Here is a 16,836-nt window from a genome sequence, read left to right on the forward strand (position 1 = left end):
ACGGTGCTGCTCTGAGAGCCACTTCTTTGAAGGCAGGAAGTCCTAACAAGAGCACAGGATTTTGTACTCACAGTTCTGCCATCCTGGGGCTCTGTGAGCTTGAATGAGTAAGTTAAGAGCTCACACATAAAAAGAAACGAAATTGAGTTGTTTGTAGTGAGGTGGATGGACCTAGAGTCTGTCATACAGAGTGAAGTAAGTCAGAAAGAGAAAAACACATACCGTATGCTAACACATATATATGGAATCTAAAAAAAAAAAAAAAAGGTTCTGAAGAACCTAGGGGCAGGACAGGAATAAAGACGCAGACGTAGAGAATGGACTTGAGGACATGTAGAGAATGGACTTGAGGGGGAAGGGTAAGCTGGGACGAAGTGAGAGAGTGGCATGGACATATATACACTACCAAATGTAAAATAGATAGCTAGAGGGAAGCAGCTGCATAGCACAGGGAGATCAGCTCAGTGCTTTGTGACCACCTAGAGGGATGGGATAGGGAGGGAGGGAGGGAGACGCAAGAGGGAGGGGATATGCGGACATGTGTATGCATATGGCTGATTCACTTTGTTATAAAGCAGCAACTAACACACCATTGTAAAGCAATCATACTCCAATAAAGATGTTAAAATAAATAAATAAATAAATAAAAATAAAAATTAGGACATCCAAAAATAAATAAATAAATAAATAATAAAAATTAAAATTAAAATAAAAGAGCTCACAGCCTCGGTTTCCTCATCTATAAAACCAGGATAACTACGCCCACCTTACATGGTTTTCTGAGGACTGACTGAAATACTATTTGAAAGCACCTGGGACTAGGCGCTTTAGACACATGGATGTAGGAATCCGGCAGACTTCTGGGAAATGTACATCCTGTTCCCTCTTGACTAAATCTGGCGGCTGTAACAAAGGAGGACAATAGGAGTGCTGCAGAGACAGAGGCCTCCATCGTCCTCACAGACTCTGACTCCACCAACCAGAGGCTGCATGGTGAAGACGCTGAGTGAGGGACTGGGCTGGGGGAATGCAGAGGTCCTCGTTCTGGTCCTGGTTTATCCACTTCCTGGCTGGGTGACCTCACACAAACTGCATCTGCTCCCCAGACTTGAGTTCTCTCATCTGCACATTTGCCCTTACGTAACTCCCAAGGTGATTATAAAGATCATCTGAAGGTATCAAGATTAGAAAGGAAGAAGTAACTGTTTTTACTTGCAGGAAACATGATCTTGTAGATTCTTGTGATGCAGAGAATCCTAAGGAACAGGATAATTCCACATAATTCCACATAATTCTATCAGAACTAATCAAATCCAGCAAGGTAGCAAGATGCAAGATCAACACCCAGAAATCAGCTGAGTTTTCATACACCACAAAAATGAAATTAAGAAAATAATTCCATTCATAATAACATCAAAAAATAAAATGCCTAGAAATATTTTAAAAGAAGTGCAAGACTTGTGCACTGAAAATTATAAAGCAGTGTGGAAAGAATTTGGAACCTGAATAAGTGGACGTCTCATGTTTATGGATCAAAAGACTTAATATTGTTAAGTTGGCAATATTTCCTAAATTGTTCTATAGATTCAACACAACACCTAACAAAATCCTAGCTGGATTTTTTTTCCAGAAGTTGAAAAGCTCATCCTAAAACTTATTTGGAAATACAAGCGACTCAAAATAGCCAAAACCATCTTCAAAAAGAAGTAAGAAGTGGGAAGACTTACACACCCCTATTTCAAAACTCACTACAAAGCTACAGCAATCGTGATAGTGTGGTCCTGGCATAAGGATGGACATAGGAAGTAATACTGAGAGCCCAGGAATAAAGTCTTAACATTCATGGTCAGTTGATTTCCTACAAAAATATCGAGAAAGGAATAGTTTTTTCAACAAATGGTGCCAGAGCAACTACCTCACACCATACACAAAAATTAGCTCAAAATGTATTGCAGACCTAGATGTAAGAACTAAAAGTATAAAACTCGCAGAAGAAAACACAGGAGTAAATCTTCATGATGTTGGATCAGTCAATTACTTCTTAGATATGACACAAAAAGTACAAAAAGAAAAGACGGAGATATTGGACTTCATCAACATTAAATGCTTTTGTACTTCAAGACACTTCAGGAAAGTGACGACAGCCTGGGAGAAAAATGTTTTCAAATCATATATTCCATAAGAAATATATATCCAAAATATATGAAGAACTCCCAAAACTAATAATAAAAAGACAACCCAATTTTTAAAAATGGATAGTAGAATTTGAGTAGACATTTTTCCAAAGAAGTTATCAAATAGCCAATAAGCACATGATGTTATTAAGCATCTTAGTTCTCAGGGAAATGTAAATCAAAACCACAATGGAATACCTTGTCACTCCCACTCGAATGGCTATAGTAAAAAAGGAAAGACAATGACAAGTGTTATTGAGGATGTAGAAAAATGGGAACCGTCATACAGTGGGAATATAAAATGGTACAGCCACTTTGAAAAACAGTTTGGCAATTTATCATGTTAAATGTAGAATTACCATATGACCCAGCAATTTCATGCCTAGGTATCTACCCAGGAGGAATGACAACATATGTCCACACAAAGGCTTGTACATGAATGTTCATAGCAGCCTTATTCATAATAGCTGAAAAGTGGAAATGACTCAAATGTTCATCAGCTGGTGAATGAATAAACAAAGTGTGGCCCATCCATACAATGGAATATTTTTTGCCAATGAAAAGGAATGATGTACTAATACAACATGGATGAACCTCAGAAGCATTATGCTGAGTGAAAGAAGCCAAATACAAAAGAACACATGGTTCCATTTGTATGAAATGTCCAGAAAAGGCAAATCTTTAGAGAAAGAAAAGATTAGTGGTTACCTAGGGCTGGAGGTGAAACTGGGGAGCAACTACCCAGCCCAAGTTTTCCTTTTGGGATGATGGAAATACTCTAAAATTTTATCGTGGTGATAGTTGCACACCTCTGTAAACATACTAAAAGTCATTGAGTTGTACACTTACGATGGATAGATTTTATGGTATGTAAATTATTCCTCAATAAATCTATTAATAATTTTAAAAGATCACTTGAGAGCACAACTATAGAGATCCACATATAGGACCTCATTAGCATATCAAGACTAAGTTACATCCCTCAGATTCCCAGCTACACAGTCAAATACCAGCCCCCAAGTCCTCCAAATGCAGGCTTTACCTACAGAGTCTTGTCCAGACTTCCCATCTCCCTACTGGTCTCCAAACCCTGCTGCTACATGCAAAGCCCCTTTTTTGTTTCTTCATTTTAATTTTTCTGTTTGATAATACTGTCCATCTCCTACAGAAACTTTTCCTTTCCTTGATTACTCTGACCCTGTTTGACTCCTGATTTTCATTTGAGGTCTTTGCTAGAATGTTCTGTGATAGGTCTTTACTTCTTCCTTGTCTCCTTTCCTGTCTCTTCTTCTATGTCGTGCTCCCTAAACGTAAGAAGGTCCCCCAAGGTTTCATCTTGACCTCTTTCCCTTCTCTTGACACAATCCTCCCAAGGAGCCTCAAATACTCACATAATTTCCACCTCTATGAGGACAACTCTGAAATCTGTATCTCCAGCCTTCATGGCTAGTAATCACCACCCAGGCGTCTTGCAAGTGCCCAAAGTATGAGACTTAGATACTGTATTGATGTATTTTATTGAAACATTAGCCAGTATATTCCCTCCCATCATGTTTCAAGTAGGTTTCCAGTCCCTTTTGTCTTTGGAGAGCTGATATTACCTGCTGGACACGCTCCTTCCTTTGGGACTTTTTATCATCTCAAACTGAGCTCATTTAAACACACGGTGAACATGACTTTAAAGGGGAGGGGAGGAAGGAAGGCATATATGCCTTGAGGGAAGCAAGGAAGACAGGAAAACAGGACGGGCTACGTAATTCTGGGGACTTGACTCCCAGGCTCCTTCATTCTCACCTTGGATTTGGATGGCCTCTCCCAAACCCACACTGCTCAGAAATGTCAGAGTAATCATCTCAAAGCCCACTTCTGCTCTCCAAACGCTCCCCATCGTTCCCGCCTCTGCCCCTTGACTTGAGCAACGCCATTCACCCTCTCGGCCCTTCTGCCAGGTTTCAACCTGCCCAAATCCTTCAGGCTTCACTCAAACACCGTCACCTCAGCAAACCTTCCCTCTTCACCACACACCCTTAGAAATGGTCCCCGCATCCCCTGTGCCTACTCTCTCCTTATTCTGTCCTGGCCTATGACTATTGCTTTCTGCACACACTGAGTTGCTCAGCTTAACTGCAAGCTCATCCAAGACAGAGGCCATGTCCCTTCAGAACAGCACCTCTCGCCTAGGAAGTGATCATATATCCCCGCATAGGGAATGATCAGACACAAATGTACTTTATGAACATACGTCAACATTACATGCTGTTGTAATTACCAAATTCTGTGGTGCAGACATTAAGTGGTAAAGGAGCCAGCAAATGGATGAAAATGAGATCTCAGAGCGCCATCCAGCTCTGAGATGTTACTATCTGTGGGTCAAGGCCTTGTAGAGGCGGGACATCTTATTTTGGCTTCAAAGAGAAAGATGGGTGGAGGGCAGCTGGGTCCGGGCTGGGGTGGAGGCTCGGGGGTTCCAAGGAGGATGGGAGTAGAGCGCTTCCAGAAGTAATAAGTAGTGTAAGCAGAGGGAAGGAGTGGGCGTTACCAGAGAGGCCTCCAACCAAAACAGGGAGGTCAAGAGGTCATCCTCCCAAATTCCACTCCCGCAGGGGGTTCACAACTGGCCAGCAGAACCCTGATGATCCCTGTGTTTGAAGGGTAGGAATCAGTCTGTTTCCACTGACGGAAGCTCCTGAGGTGAGATTCACCACACAGCTGGCTGGTCAGTTCAAAAGGCTAGTCAAACAGGTGGTTGAGAATTGAGTAAATAAAGGCATTTTTGTTTCCATTTGATTATTTTAGCTTTTAGCAGCTGTTAGCACAGTCTGAGAGTGAAGTCTTTGGGCTGTGACTTTCTTATCTGTTCCATCAGAGCTTGGTGAGGTCACTTAAGGCTTGGAAGCACAGCAGCCAGCCTCCGATGACCAGCCAAGGCCTGGGGAGTGGGGGGGTGGGGGTGGGCGGGGATGGCTGAGCTGAGTCCAAGCACCCTCCACCCCCAACACACACAATCTTCTAGGCGCTTCCACCACCTTCCTGACCGGATCTTTGATGAAATCTACACACAAAGCTTCTTCGAATCCCATCTCCACTTCGGCTTACACATCTCGGGAGACATTAAGGAGGGTGAGAAAAAAGCAAAAGCAACCCAAGGCAGGGAAGCCCAGCCAGGAAAGAGAGGAGCGCTCAGAGAGCACAGGCAAAGTGGCCAGCGTGGATAAACAGGCAGGAAGGATTGGAAAGGATTCCTCAGCTTCCATCCCTGTACATGTGAGACAGGCCAGACTCCGGCCTGACTCAGAGGCCTGCGTTTGGTGAGGTTCTGCCCTTATACAGTTGCTGGAGCCGAATCTTACGTCCCAGTCTCTGTTCTGCACAATGAGAAAATAAATGCACTAGCATTCCTAAGCATCTTCTGCTTTTCACATTTTGTAATTCTGAATGTCTCTGGGGGAAATTTTGGATTGGGACGTAGTGGGTTTTGTTACATAGTTCCAAGCTCATTCATACGGTTTTAGTGTTCTGTTTTACACCGACAAATGCACACTAAAATGGACTATGAAAGTCACACACAGAAACGTACAGGGAGGGGTGTCATGTTTTGGGGTGAGGCCAGCTGGCTAAGCTGTGGGGGAATGGGCCAGACTGGGAGTAACCAGAACCTGGAATTAGATCCACCCACAGAGCCCAGCAAAACCGGGAGAGCCTCGGGTGCTGGGAGGTCCAGGCCAACAGGCTGAATGTGGCGGGGGGCTCGTTTGGACCTGGGAAGGAGAAGCACAGCCCACGCGAGGATGAAGGAGGGAACTCAGACGCCTGCAGAGTATGGCTGGAGGAATCCAGAATCCAGTGAGGTCGAAACAGCAGTTTGTTAGAAAATAGTGGGACCTCAGCAGATGAGGTTCAGCAACAGGACTCCAGAGACTTAGAAGACAGATAAATAATATAAGGCTTCCACCATGGGATCGAACACAAGTCCAGTTCCTGGCGCCGAACCAAAGAAGTGCGACAGACACGAATCAACTGTCTCTTCTGAGCAAGCTCTGGGCCCAGACGCTTTGACTGCCCACGTTCCACTACACTCACTGTGAGTGAGTGTAGACCAGCAGCAGGGTAGACTGCCAGACGGATGGCCTGGGCTCCAGCAGGCGAGCGGCCTTCAGAGGCTGGACCCAGGTGGGGTCCGGTAGGCTGTCTCTCGTCCCCCCTCAGAGGGAAGCCCCTGACTCCCTGCCCACACTCTTTCTGCCCCACCAGGGCTTGCCAACCTGCTGCCCGTCAGACGTTTTTGTTGGGCAACCTGGGGTGAACAGACAAGGCTGCTCTACCCAAGGGGATGGGGCGGGGGACCAGGCCCCCGAGCACACCTGTAACCCTCTCACGGCCCACGCACACAGGTGCAGACGCTCTGCTGCAGACGCTTACGTGAGTTCTCACGATGAGCGCACCTGTCCTCCTGACTCGGACCTGGCACCACAGGAGCGCTCACTCTTAAAGGCGGCCGCCCATGGGAAGCTGCTTCATCAGGGGGTGAAGGCTCGGCACCCCCCTCACCACAAGCCTATCTGTGATTTCAGCCTGGGCAGCCCTTCGTCCAGATGAGTCTGCCCCACGTGGCTCTGTGACCTGTTTGTCAAGCCCTCGCTCCTCTCCTCGCTCCGGAAAGCGCCAAAGACAGGAGTAGGTTATGATCAAGCACAAGATCTGACGCGAGCCAAATGCTACACACAGGACGCAGAGGAACCCCAGACCTGCCCTGGGTCCTCGCCCAGGAGACCGTGGACACAATGGCCTTATTCACGGACGGGGACTCTGAAACCCCAGTGGGTGTTGTCTAAAGTGTCTCTGAAATAAATGTTAACATGCTGACCCAGGCTCCCTCTGAATCCATTCTAAATGTTCTTTAACCCATTTGTGGCGTAGCACTGATGAGGAAGCAGGTCCTGAGAGCAGCCTTGGCAGGAGGCCTGTGGTCCCATCAATCAGCAGTGGGGAGACGGGAGGGGGAGTGAGACAGGAGACCAGCCTGCTATGGAGACCACCTGGCTCCAGGAAGGGAACCTCCTAAAAGAGGGTTTGCTGTGCTTATAATCAAAGACTTTCACCACAGCTCTGCCCGCCAGCCTCTCCGTCCCCTCCTGCAGGGAGTACATTTCCAGCAGCCGAATGAACACCCTGGCATCACAGTGGAAGCCAAGAGAAACATACTTTTTGAAAAGTGGCACTTCAGTGTCGAGAGGTCTGATGATGGGAGCTGAAATAATGATGTGCCGGGAGAGATTATTTTTGTAAATTCTTGGAACGCGCTTTTTTCTCCGGGCTCGAGCTGGCCAGCCGGTTTCTGCAGGCGGCTTACTCAGGACCCATTACACACACCATAGCTTTAAGTGGAAACGTGAAAAGATGTTGTTAGGTGTCTCTGGGAAGTAAGTGACAAAACTGAGACAAGAGTTCATGCAGATGAGAAGACAGATTTAATTGTGTGTTTGTGAGAAATGTCCTCTACCAGCCGTGGGGCAGGCAGAGAGATGAGAAGTCCAGATACTGGGGTCCACTGGAACCCACAGGAGCAATTTCTCTCCTTGATCCCCATGATTATTCTACATGTTTCTGGAACTCTCCTTTAAGAGATTGTCTCTGATCCCCTAAAGGGCCAACTCCAGGTGAATATCTTAATCCAACCTGAAATCTATTCTGATGAAAATTTACTTTGTCAAATAAACAGCCATCCAAACTTTCCCATCTTTGCTTATAGGAGCCCCAGACTGCTGAATTTCTTGTAGGCTTGGAATTGATTCAGGTTCCCTTCTTTTCAGCTCTTCCATATTCACTCACTACCCAATCAGCAAGTTCTGCCTCGAGGGCACTCCTCAAATTCAACTCTTCACTTATAGCCCATCGGAAAGAACAGATGCTCCAACGTTTGAAGCAGAAAAAAAGGAAAGGTGGAGCCTACTGAATTATCTTCAGTTTAGCTTTCAAAGCTTTCTATCAATTGCATGTCTTTTTTCTTTTTTTTTAAAACAAATTCACCTCTCTCTCTCTAACCCTCTACCCTATACCAGGATGGTGAATGGGTTTAGCACCCTTCCCTCTGTCTTGTTAATGTGTCTCTGACTTTATTTCTCTGACTTTACTTGTGCCATGTCCCTCATCAGAGTCTTTATAGATTTTTTTTTTAAGATCTGGCCCAAAATTTATCTCCACTAAAAATCTTTCCAGTCATCTTTCAATGTTTATTCCTAGATCCACCTTCTCCATGGAACTGTTCAAGACCATTATAACTCCCAGTAAGACCTGTCTCCCTGAGTTGCAGACACTTAATCTCTATGCCATTCGTTTAAATTAAGACCTACAAGTTCCTTATAAAATGCCCCTAATATCCATTCAGTGCATAAATGTTAAATATATTCCCACCACCTCTATGTGAGGATTATATATCCTGAACTATTGGCGTCAAGCTTGGCAATATGATTTGCTTTGGCCAATGAAACGGGAGTAGATGTGACTTGTGCCACCTCTGAGCGGAACTTTTAAGCATCATTACACTGTTCGCCATTTTCCCTCTTCCCTCTGCCATGCGAGAAGCACGTCTCATTTAGAAGTGGCTTTTTCAGCCTGTGTCTCAAAATGAAGAGGAAATGGGGCAGTTAATCCTTAAAGTCCATGCACATGAGTGAAAAAAAAAATCTTAGTTGTGGTAAGCCTCTGATAGAGCTTGTTACTGCAACATGATTTAGCCTAATCTTATTGGTAAAGTGGGTAATATGTACAATTTTTATCATGGTGGTTTTACACAAAGTTTCTCATTCTGTCCTCACAACAAGCCTATTGGGTAAGTTTTAATTTCTCCATTCTACTGCTAAATAATATTAAAACTCAAAAGCACTTGTTCAAATCCTGCAAGTCAGAAAGTGAGAGAACGGATGAAATTAGATCTTTGGCAGCAAATCCATAGCTCTTTCCACTATACCATGTACTGTGGGTTGAACTGTGTTCTCTAAAGAGTTATGTTGAAGTTCTATCCCTCAGCACCTGTGAGTGAGACCTTATTTAGACACAAGGTCTTTGCAGATGTAATCAAGTTAAGATGAGGTCACGAGGATGGGCCCTAATCCCGTATGACTGGTGTCCTTATAAGAAGGGACACACAGGGAGAACGCCATGACAGTGAAGCAGAGATTGGAGTGACACTTCGATGCAATCTACAAACCAAAAATACCAATGACTGCTGGCAACACAAGAAAGCTAAGAGAAAGGCATGGAACAGATGCCCCCCCTAGAGCCTTCGGAGGGAGTGTGGCCCTGCCGGCACCTTGATTTCAGACGACTGGCTTCCGGAACTATGAAGGAATAATTTCTATTATTTTAGGTCACCGCATTTGTGGTAATTTGTTACAGCAGCCTAGGAAACCAAACACCGTGACCACCTCAATTTCAGGGCATAAACCATCAGAAATTCTCAGGAAGTAGGTTTGGGGGTGGAAGTGGTGTGTCTAAAGAAGCCTTCATTCTTCCATTGGCTGCCCAGTGTCCCCATCCTGCCTGTGTTAGTTTCCAAGAGCTGTCGTAACAAAGTACCACAGACCAGGTGACTTGAACAACAGAACTTTATTTTTCACAGTTCCGGAGGCTAGAAGTCCAAAATCAAGGTGTCATCAGGGTTGGTCTTTTCTACAGCCCTCTCTCCTTGGCTTGTAGATGGCCACCTTCTCCCTGTGTCTGCACATGGTCTTCCTTTGGCACCCATCTGTGTCCTATCTCCTCTTCTTAACAGGACATTAGTTATGTTGGATTAGAGCCCACCCTAACAGCTCCATTTAACTTAATTGCCATTTTAAAGACCCTATCTCCAAATGCAGTCACATTCTGAGGCACTGGGGGATAGGACTTCAAGATATACATTTGTGTGTTGGACAAGGAGGACACGATTCAGCCCATAAACCATTTCATGTTTTCAAATATCTAAGGAGCCTCTCATGAGCCTTAAGCAATCTGGAGTGGAGACTGAGAGCGCAAGACGGCCTGACCCTTTAAGTCGCCAGACCCATCCCTGGGTCTGACAGCCAGGACCACACAAAACGTCGCCTTCGCTGTCCTCTCACAGCTGTTCACACGGTTCTGAACCATTTGCCTTGTTCATGCTTCACTGACGCCTCTGCCTTCTTGGCTTCGGCAGTCTTGGCTGGAGTTAGGCTCTGTCTAGGGCTACGCTGATGACTAGTGTTTTGCTGCACCCCCTACACCCCAGGCCTTTGAGGCCCAGCACCCTCCTCATGGGTGACTCTCCTTTCAACCCTCTTGCAGCCCCTGACCTTATAGTCAAAATGTAAAACAAAACTGATAGACATATTTTGAGGTTATATAAGATTATTAGGCATAAATGGTAATCGGTTCACCTAAATATCTGTTCATTGTTTTCATAAAGCAAAGCATAATTTCAGTCTTTTCCTCTGCCTGCTAGTTTCGTAGTATCTAAAATCAAAATATTAATCAAGTTCCCTGAAACTCTGAACGCTTTAATCATTATTATAATGCTTCTTCACTAGGATAAATTTTGTTTGAAGACAGAGCATGACAAGTGAAGGGAGGGTGGCCAGGGAAGACGTATCCACTGCAGTGACTTCGGGGAAGAGATCTAAAAAAAAGCAACAGAGCGAGAATTCCCTGGCGGTCCAGTGGTTAGGACTTGGTGCTTTTACTGCCGAGGGCGCGGGTTCAATCCCTGGTCAGGGAACTAAGATTCCTCAAACTTTGGGTCTTTCTGGGGAAAAGCATTCCACACAGAAGGAACAGCAAGATCAGGTGTCCTGGGTTGGCCACCTGCCTGGAATAGGTGAGGAAAAAAGGGAGGAAATGGTGGGGAATGAGGCTGGAAAGGGGCTGGGTGACCTGGGGCCAGTTCTGTAAGAGCTTGAATCTACTGGAGGGTCTGAACAGAGGAGTGACACCATCGGGCATGTGTTTTAAGAGGACTAGTCTGGTTCGCATGTGAGACAAACTGTAGGGCAGAGAGGGTGGGGGACCAGGAGCTGTTGGGAAGCTCTAGGCTACCGAGGGTGCGCCCTCTGGCCAAGGCCCCAGGGACGGAGGCAGGAGAAGCAGAGGCTCTGCGATCCATCCTGAAAGCGGAGCCGACTCAGCTGTGGGAGAAAAGGTGGTGAGGAAGATGAGGAGGAGCCAACAGAAGGGACCGAGGAGGAATCAGTGAAATAGGAGGAAGCAGAGAGAGGAGGGCGTCCTGGAGCGGAGGGCGCTATCTGGAAGGAGGCCACCAAAGCGGAGGACTGACCCTTGATTACCAGGAGGCCACTGCTGAAAACAAAAGCATGACGGGGTTCTGCAGGAGAGAGAGTAAGCGGGGAGCAGCGGGCACCCCAGACAGAGGCATCTAAATCCAAGGAAGCCAAGCCCTGGGCTGAAGAGCCCCGAGCAGATGCTGACCCAGGGGCAGGAGAGGCCAGGGTGCCCCGGAGAGAGGCCGTGTCCACGCTGCTGGGGCTGTGGGCGTGCAGAGGCCGCCACAAGTGAAACTGAATTCTCCAGAAGGCTGAGGATGTGGGCTTTTTTTCAAAACATGATTTCTCAAGTACTTTCTGCACTGATTTCCTTTGGTCCAAGTGACAGCCGGTTTTAATTTAAATCGGCTATTTTCTTAAAGGCAAGGGAAAGCTTGCCTTACCCGGCAATCCCTCACTCCAGAATGTGGGGCCTTGATATCTGGGAAGAATTTGCTTCACGTGTCATTTCTAGGAGGGTGGTCAGAACTGCATCGGCACAGATATTAATTCTAAGCAGTTAACATCCTTGGTTTTGCTTTGATTCCACTAGAGGATTAATCAAGTGCCTTTATCCAGGCTCTGGCTGCTTCCTGGACTGGTCATAAGGGGACCTCTGTCCTGGGTCCCAGGTCATATACAAAACCTTCTGGGCATGCCAGGATTCGGGTCGGGGCCCTGTTGGTTGCTGTATAAGAACTGGCCTCTGAGGCCTGCCCTCCAATCTCAGCCCTGCTACTGAGGTTCTTAGGTGTCTGCAGTGAAGTACCCAGTCTCCCTGCACTTTATTTACCAGTTTCTAAATGTTAACATGATAATAACATACTGTATAGCAAACATCTCAGGATATGTTCATCTCCTGGCAGATTATGTTCGGGAAGATTAAATTCTAGACCAGCTTCCCTGCTACTCAGGACATTTCTGGGCCACCTTCCCCAAACACTTAATCAGAAGTGCTCAAGAGTTACAAACAAATGTTGCCATTGGCTTTGGCAAAATGATGCTACCTTATGCTGCCTCAAAACACACCCGACGTTTTCTCTTATGCGTGATCTGCATTGAACAAATCACTGCTTTTTGTCCGTGGATGTTATGTTAAACTTTACTTAAATCAAATGGGGATTTACCTCAAAGAGAATAATTTTACAAAAAGATCCACAATTAAAGATGAAAACAGTAAGCTTCCCCATAGCAGTTACACTGTGGTTATATTTTAACTAAAATTAAGTTGATCTACAGACAGCTCTTCAGAAAAAGAGCTTATGCATAAAGTAAGATATTATGATAAACGCCATGCTTGGGGCTGTTTATTCCAGCTCAGAGCTCACCTCCTTCAAAATGCTTTCACACGCTACTCCGACCGGAAGAAAATTCTCCTCTCTTCTGGTCTTGCATAGCATATTAGGAAACTACCCGTTGGTCCTTTGTGCAGTAGTCTGCTAGGGCTGCCCTAACAAAGTACCACCGACTGAGTAGCCAAACAACAGAAATTGATCTCTTGCAGTTCTGGAGGCTGGAAATCTGAGATCAAGGAGTCGGCAGGTCTGCTTTCCGGTGAGACCTCTCTCCTTGGCTTGCAGATGGCAGCCTTCTCACTGTCCTCATGAGGTCTCTTCTCTGTGAACGTTCATCCCCGACGTCTCTTCCTCTTCTTAAAAGAGCATCAGACATAGTGGAGTAGGGCCCCACTCTAAACAGCCTCATTTAACTTAATCACCTCTTTAAACACCTTGTCCTTAAATATGGTTACATTCTGATGTACTGGGGGTTGGGATTTCAACACATGAATTTTGGAGGGACACCGTTCGGCCCTTGCTACTCATTTGAGATATTAGTAGGTACATGATGTGTCTCTCCTGCTCAACTTGAATGTAGGCTCCCTGGGTGAATGGCCCTGTTTTAAGATTCTATGCGTTCCCAGTAATCAATTGTTCGATGGATCTTCTTTCTTGCGGGGGTGGGGGGGGTGGGGGGGTGCGGGGCACCAGGCCGCACAGCTTGTGGGATCTTAGTTCCCCGACCAGGGACTGAACCCAGGCCCTGGTCAGTGAAAGCGTGGAGTCCTAACCACTGGACCGCCAGGGAATTCCCTTGATGGATCTTCTTGATCACTACTGGAATTCTGTTCACATTTGTCCTGATGCAAACACATTTTGAAGGAAAAAAAAGAACAGTCACGGTGGCTTCATGTCGATGACTGGGCTGGATGATTTCCACGGTTCCTCACACGTCCTGTGACTGTTCGTTTCCCATCACCATCCACGTGGCTTCCCATGGAATTCTCCTCTCTAAAGATCAGTCATTTGCTTAACTTCTAATATGTAGGCCTCCCAAGAGGTGCCAGTCCTAACTTTTTCTAATTTCATGTCTGCTTCTGGCAACAGCTGAGATTCTGGCCCGATGAGGACCCAGAAGCTGAGGAAACTGAGGTTCAGGGCAGTGCGACGGCTTGCCCAGTCTTCCCGACCCTGCAAGGACTCCAGCCAAGCTCTCCCAGCTCCCAGGCCAAGTTCCTTCCAATAACCCATCATTCCTCATTATGCAAAGAGAAGAACACCAAGGGCTTTATGGCTTATGGGCAATAATTCATGTAAGGAAGTGAGATCACAGTCTGTCTTATAAATTCTGAGGAACCTTAAGACAGCATATCTTTTAGTACCAAAAGGATCTAGCATGATTCTTTCGTTGGTTCATAAAACGTTCATATGCTCAAACCATATGTTTAACTACTATTCCCAATGGATAGATCCTTCCTTATATGAAAAACAGAGGAATTTTTCAACATCAGGTGGAAAAAGAAGCATAGATATTGGGGGAAATAGTCTAGATTTCACGCTGAGTCAGTCCCAGGGCAGTGGAGATGGCAGCATCCTGATGGCCAGGCCACCCCAGCCCACAAGCCCACTCCAAGCCTTTATGTCCACTCAGTAGGTACAAGACAAGTCACACCCAAAGACACTGGCACATGAACATGAGTCTTGCTGGACACATCCTACATACAATATTGCTTCTATAAAAGTGAAAAAGCCAACTTAAGTACCAAGCAAGCTTTCAAGTCAGATCATACATTTTACCATCAAAAACTCTAAAGGCGTAAGCTGTATGGAGAGCCTGTGGCTTTCTCGGGCTAGACTCGGTTTGAAAGTAAAGGTAAGATCTTTGTCAAACATTCATGGGACCTGCACTGTCCCACCACGAGAAGGGCCCTTCTGTCGTGCCTAGACCAGAGAACATACCCTCAGCCTGACAAGAAGTGTCTGCGTGACTAAGGCTTTGTGCAAATTAGTCCTCGTGCTGATATCAGGAACGTGGATCTGACAGACAAAGGGCCGAGTCACTGGCTGCGTTTCTCCGCGGAGACTGTAATGGTCCCTTTTTGCTCGCTCGAGTCTGACTTGCTAAAACAGATTTTGTTCCTCTTCCACTGAGATTGAGAAAAGTGCACGTGGCAGTTCATGAATCGAGCCTCGCAGCAGGGCTGAGAGACAACTGGTGTCGGGGTGGCCGCAGGTGTGAAACTCCCTGGACAGAGCTGAAGTCGGCCTGTGACACACAATAACCTCTGTGTGTGGCCCGCAAACGGCTTCCCTGCAAGGGCAGATCCGTGCCAAGGGAGGACCAGGAGACTTTTGTTCATCTTCTTTATCTGAGAGATGCTGATTGTTTGTCTGTTGGGGGAGATTTTTGAAAATGAGCAGATAAATTCCTTGCTGTGTGCCGTCTGGACTTTTTTTTTGCTCTCCATGCCTTTATTTCTAATTCTCCAAAATCTCTTTCCCCGTTAATTTTATGGCATTTTTATGTACACATGCATACCGTATCCATGTATGAAGGCAGAGATAGCAACTTGTCTTTCCAGGATCCGTGGGCTTCGCTGTCCTGTGAAGATCCACAATGAGATACAAGAGTTCTCATCCCCTTCCTGTGAACGTAATTGATAGTTTTCCCTGTGCTCAGAGCACACAGCTAAAGCCCTACATAAGCATCAAGAGCAGCGCATTCTTACCAGCCTCCCCGGACAGCTTGCTAAATTCTTTCTGAGCGCCTCTTGCTGGCCCTTACGAAGGTTAGCTGATAAACAAACCGGAAGCTAGGACTCTCACTGTGTGAGCACAGATAGAGGATCAAATTCGTGGAATCACATTTGGCGTGCTGGCAATCCCAGATGAAGGTCATTTTTAGGCAAAAGTCAGCTTTTCCAAACCTAGGCACAGTCTGGGTTAGCTGGGGGGCTGGGTTTTGTTTTGTTAACAGATGCTAGAAGTTAAAAGTGGGAATCTGAACTACACATCAATTTTTTCTTCTCCATGTCATTTTACCTGGCCCCAAAAGGCAAAAGAAGGAGCAAGTAGCATTGCTAAGTAATACTTCAGGATATGACCTGAAAATTCCCTCCGAGTCATCCAGGAATCCCACATGTAACTTTCATAATCTAGCACATTGACAAACAAGCCAAAACAGCTCCAGGATGACAGATGACTGCAGGGCAAAGGGACAGAAGGAATCTGATACAAATGAAGACCTGCTGACTTTTTAAATTTGAACTTAGAAAATACGGAGTAGGCTAGAATTTTTTATTTGTAAAACAAATAACCACTTTAACAATCATCTATTCATGTAGTTCTCTGTTCTCCACACTGAGAATCCAAAACAGGTCCTGGGGATAACTTTTGGAAAACAACACACCCATGAAAAAAAAAAATCTCAGCCAAGAACACACACTTCCTGTCTATCTCTGGTGTCCCAAAGGATGAGGGAAACCTGAACATTTACATGAGACTCGAATGCCAGGAGCTAACTGCTACCGTTGGACTCCAGCCCGCTCCTCCCCGCCCGGAGGAGGAGGACTCAGTACTCACCAGTCATTAGGCTGTAGTAATTGGGGTAAGAGAGACTGGGAAAGTCTGGGGTCAAGTAATCCACTTTTACCCCCCTGCTCACAATCTCTCTGAAACCAGGCAAGGACTCCAGGGCCTCATCACTGATGTAGTCAGAGCGAAAACCATCCAGCAGAAACACCAGGAGCTTCCGGCGCGCCGGGGCTGGCTGTGCCAGGCTGAGAACAAGGACCAGCAGGAGGGCCCCGAGCTTCTCTGCCATGCTGCCAGGAGCCCGCCCGAGCACGGCTGGCACAGCCGTCCCTTTGCAGAGACTGAGGATGGAGAATCTGTAGCTATTCTCTCTTCTAGGGGCTGGACCTTGACTGCTGGCCTTCCTGAGCCAAGTTCACTTTCAGAATTTAAAGGTACAGCACCCCCTTTTAAAAACATCTATGCTCACCCTTTACTAGAAAGCCCGGAGATCGACCCCTTCGGAGAAGCCAGGTTCCCAAACAACCCAGAATTAACACCAGGGGAGAGAGTGCAACCTTATTATTTGGGGCGAATGTT

General features: G+C 46.1%; 1 protein-coding gene across 4 annotated transcripts in view; it reads right to left on the reverse strand.

The window, feature by feature from the left end:
• ENPP6 (ectonucleotide pyrophosphatase/phosphodiesterase 6) overlaps positions 1 to 16,634 on the reverse strand; it is a 94,864-nt gene extending 78,230 nt beyond the window's left edge. For all 4 annotated transcript variants that reach the window (XR_011072163.1, XM_068532257.1, XM_068532259.1 and 1 more), the window contains exon 1: positions 16,306 to 16,634. Coding sequence is in view for 3 of the 4 variants with exons in the window: in XM_068532257.1 (XP_068388358.1) it covers positions 16,306 to 16,546 (241 nt within the window). In the remaining variant the exon portion in view is untranslated. The remainder of the gene's footprint in view (positions 1 to 16,305) is intronic.
• Positions 16,635 to 16,836: the final 202 nt, after the last annotated feature.

Source organism: Eschrichtius robustus, chromosome 21 (genome assembly GCF_028021215.1).
Source record: "Eschrichtius robustus isolate mEscRob2 chromosome 21, mEscRob2.pri, whole genome shotgun sequence".
NCBI lineage: Eukaryota > Metazoa > Chordata > Mammalia > Artiodactyla > Eschrichtiidae > Eschrichtius > Eschrichtius robustus.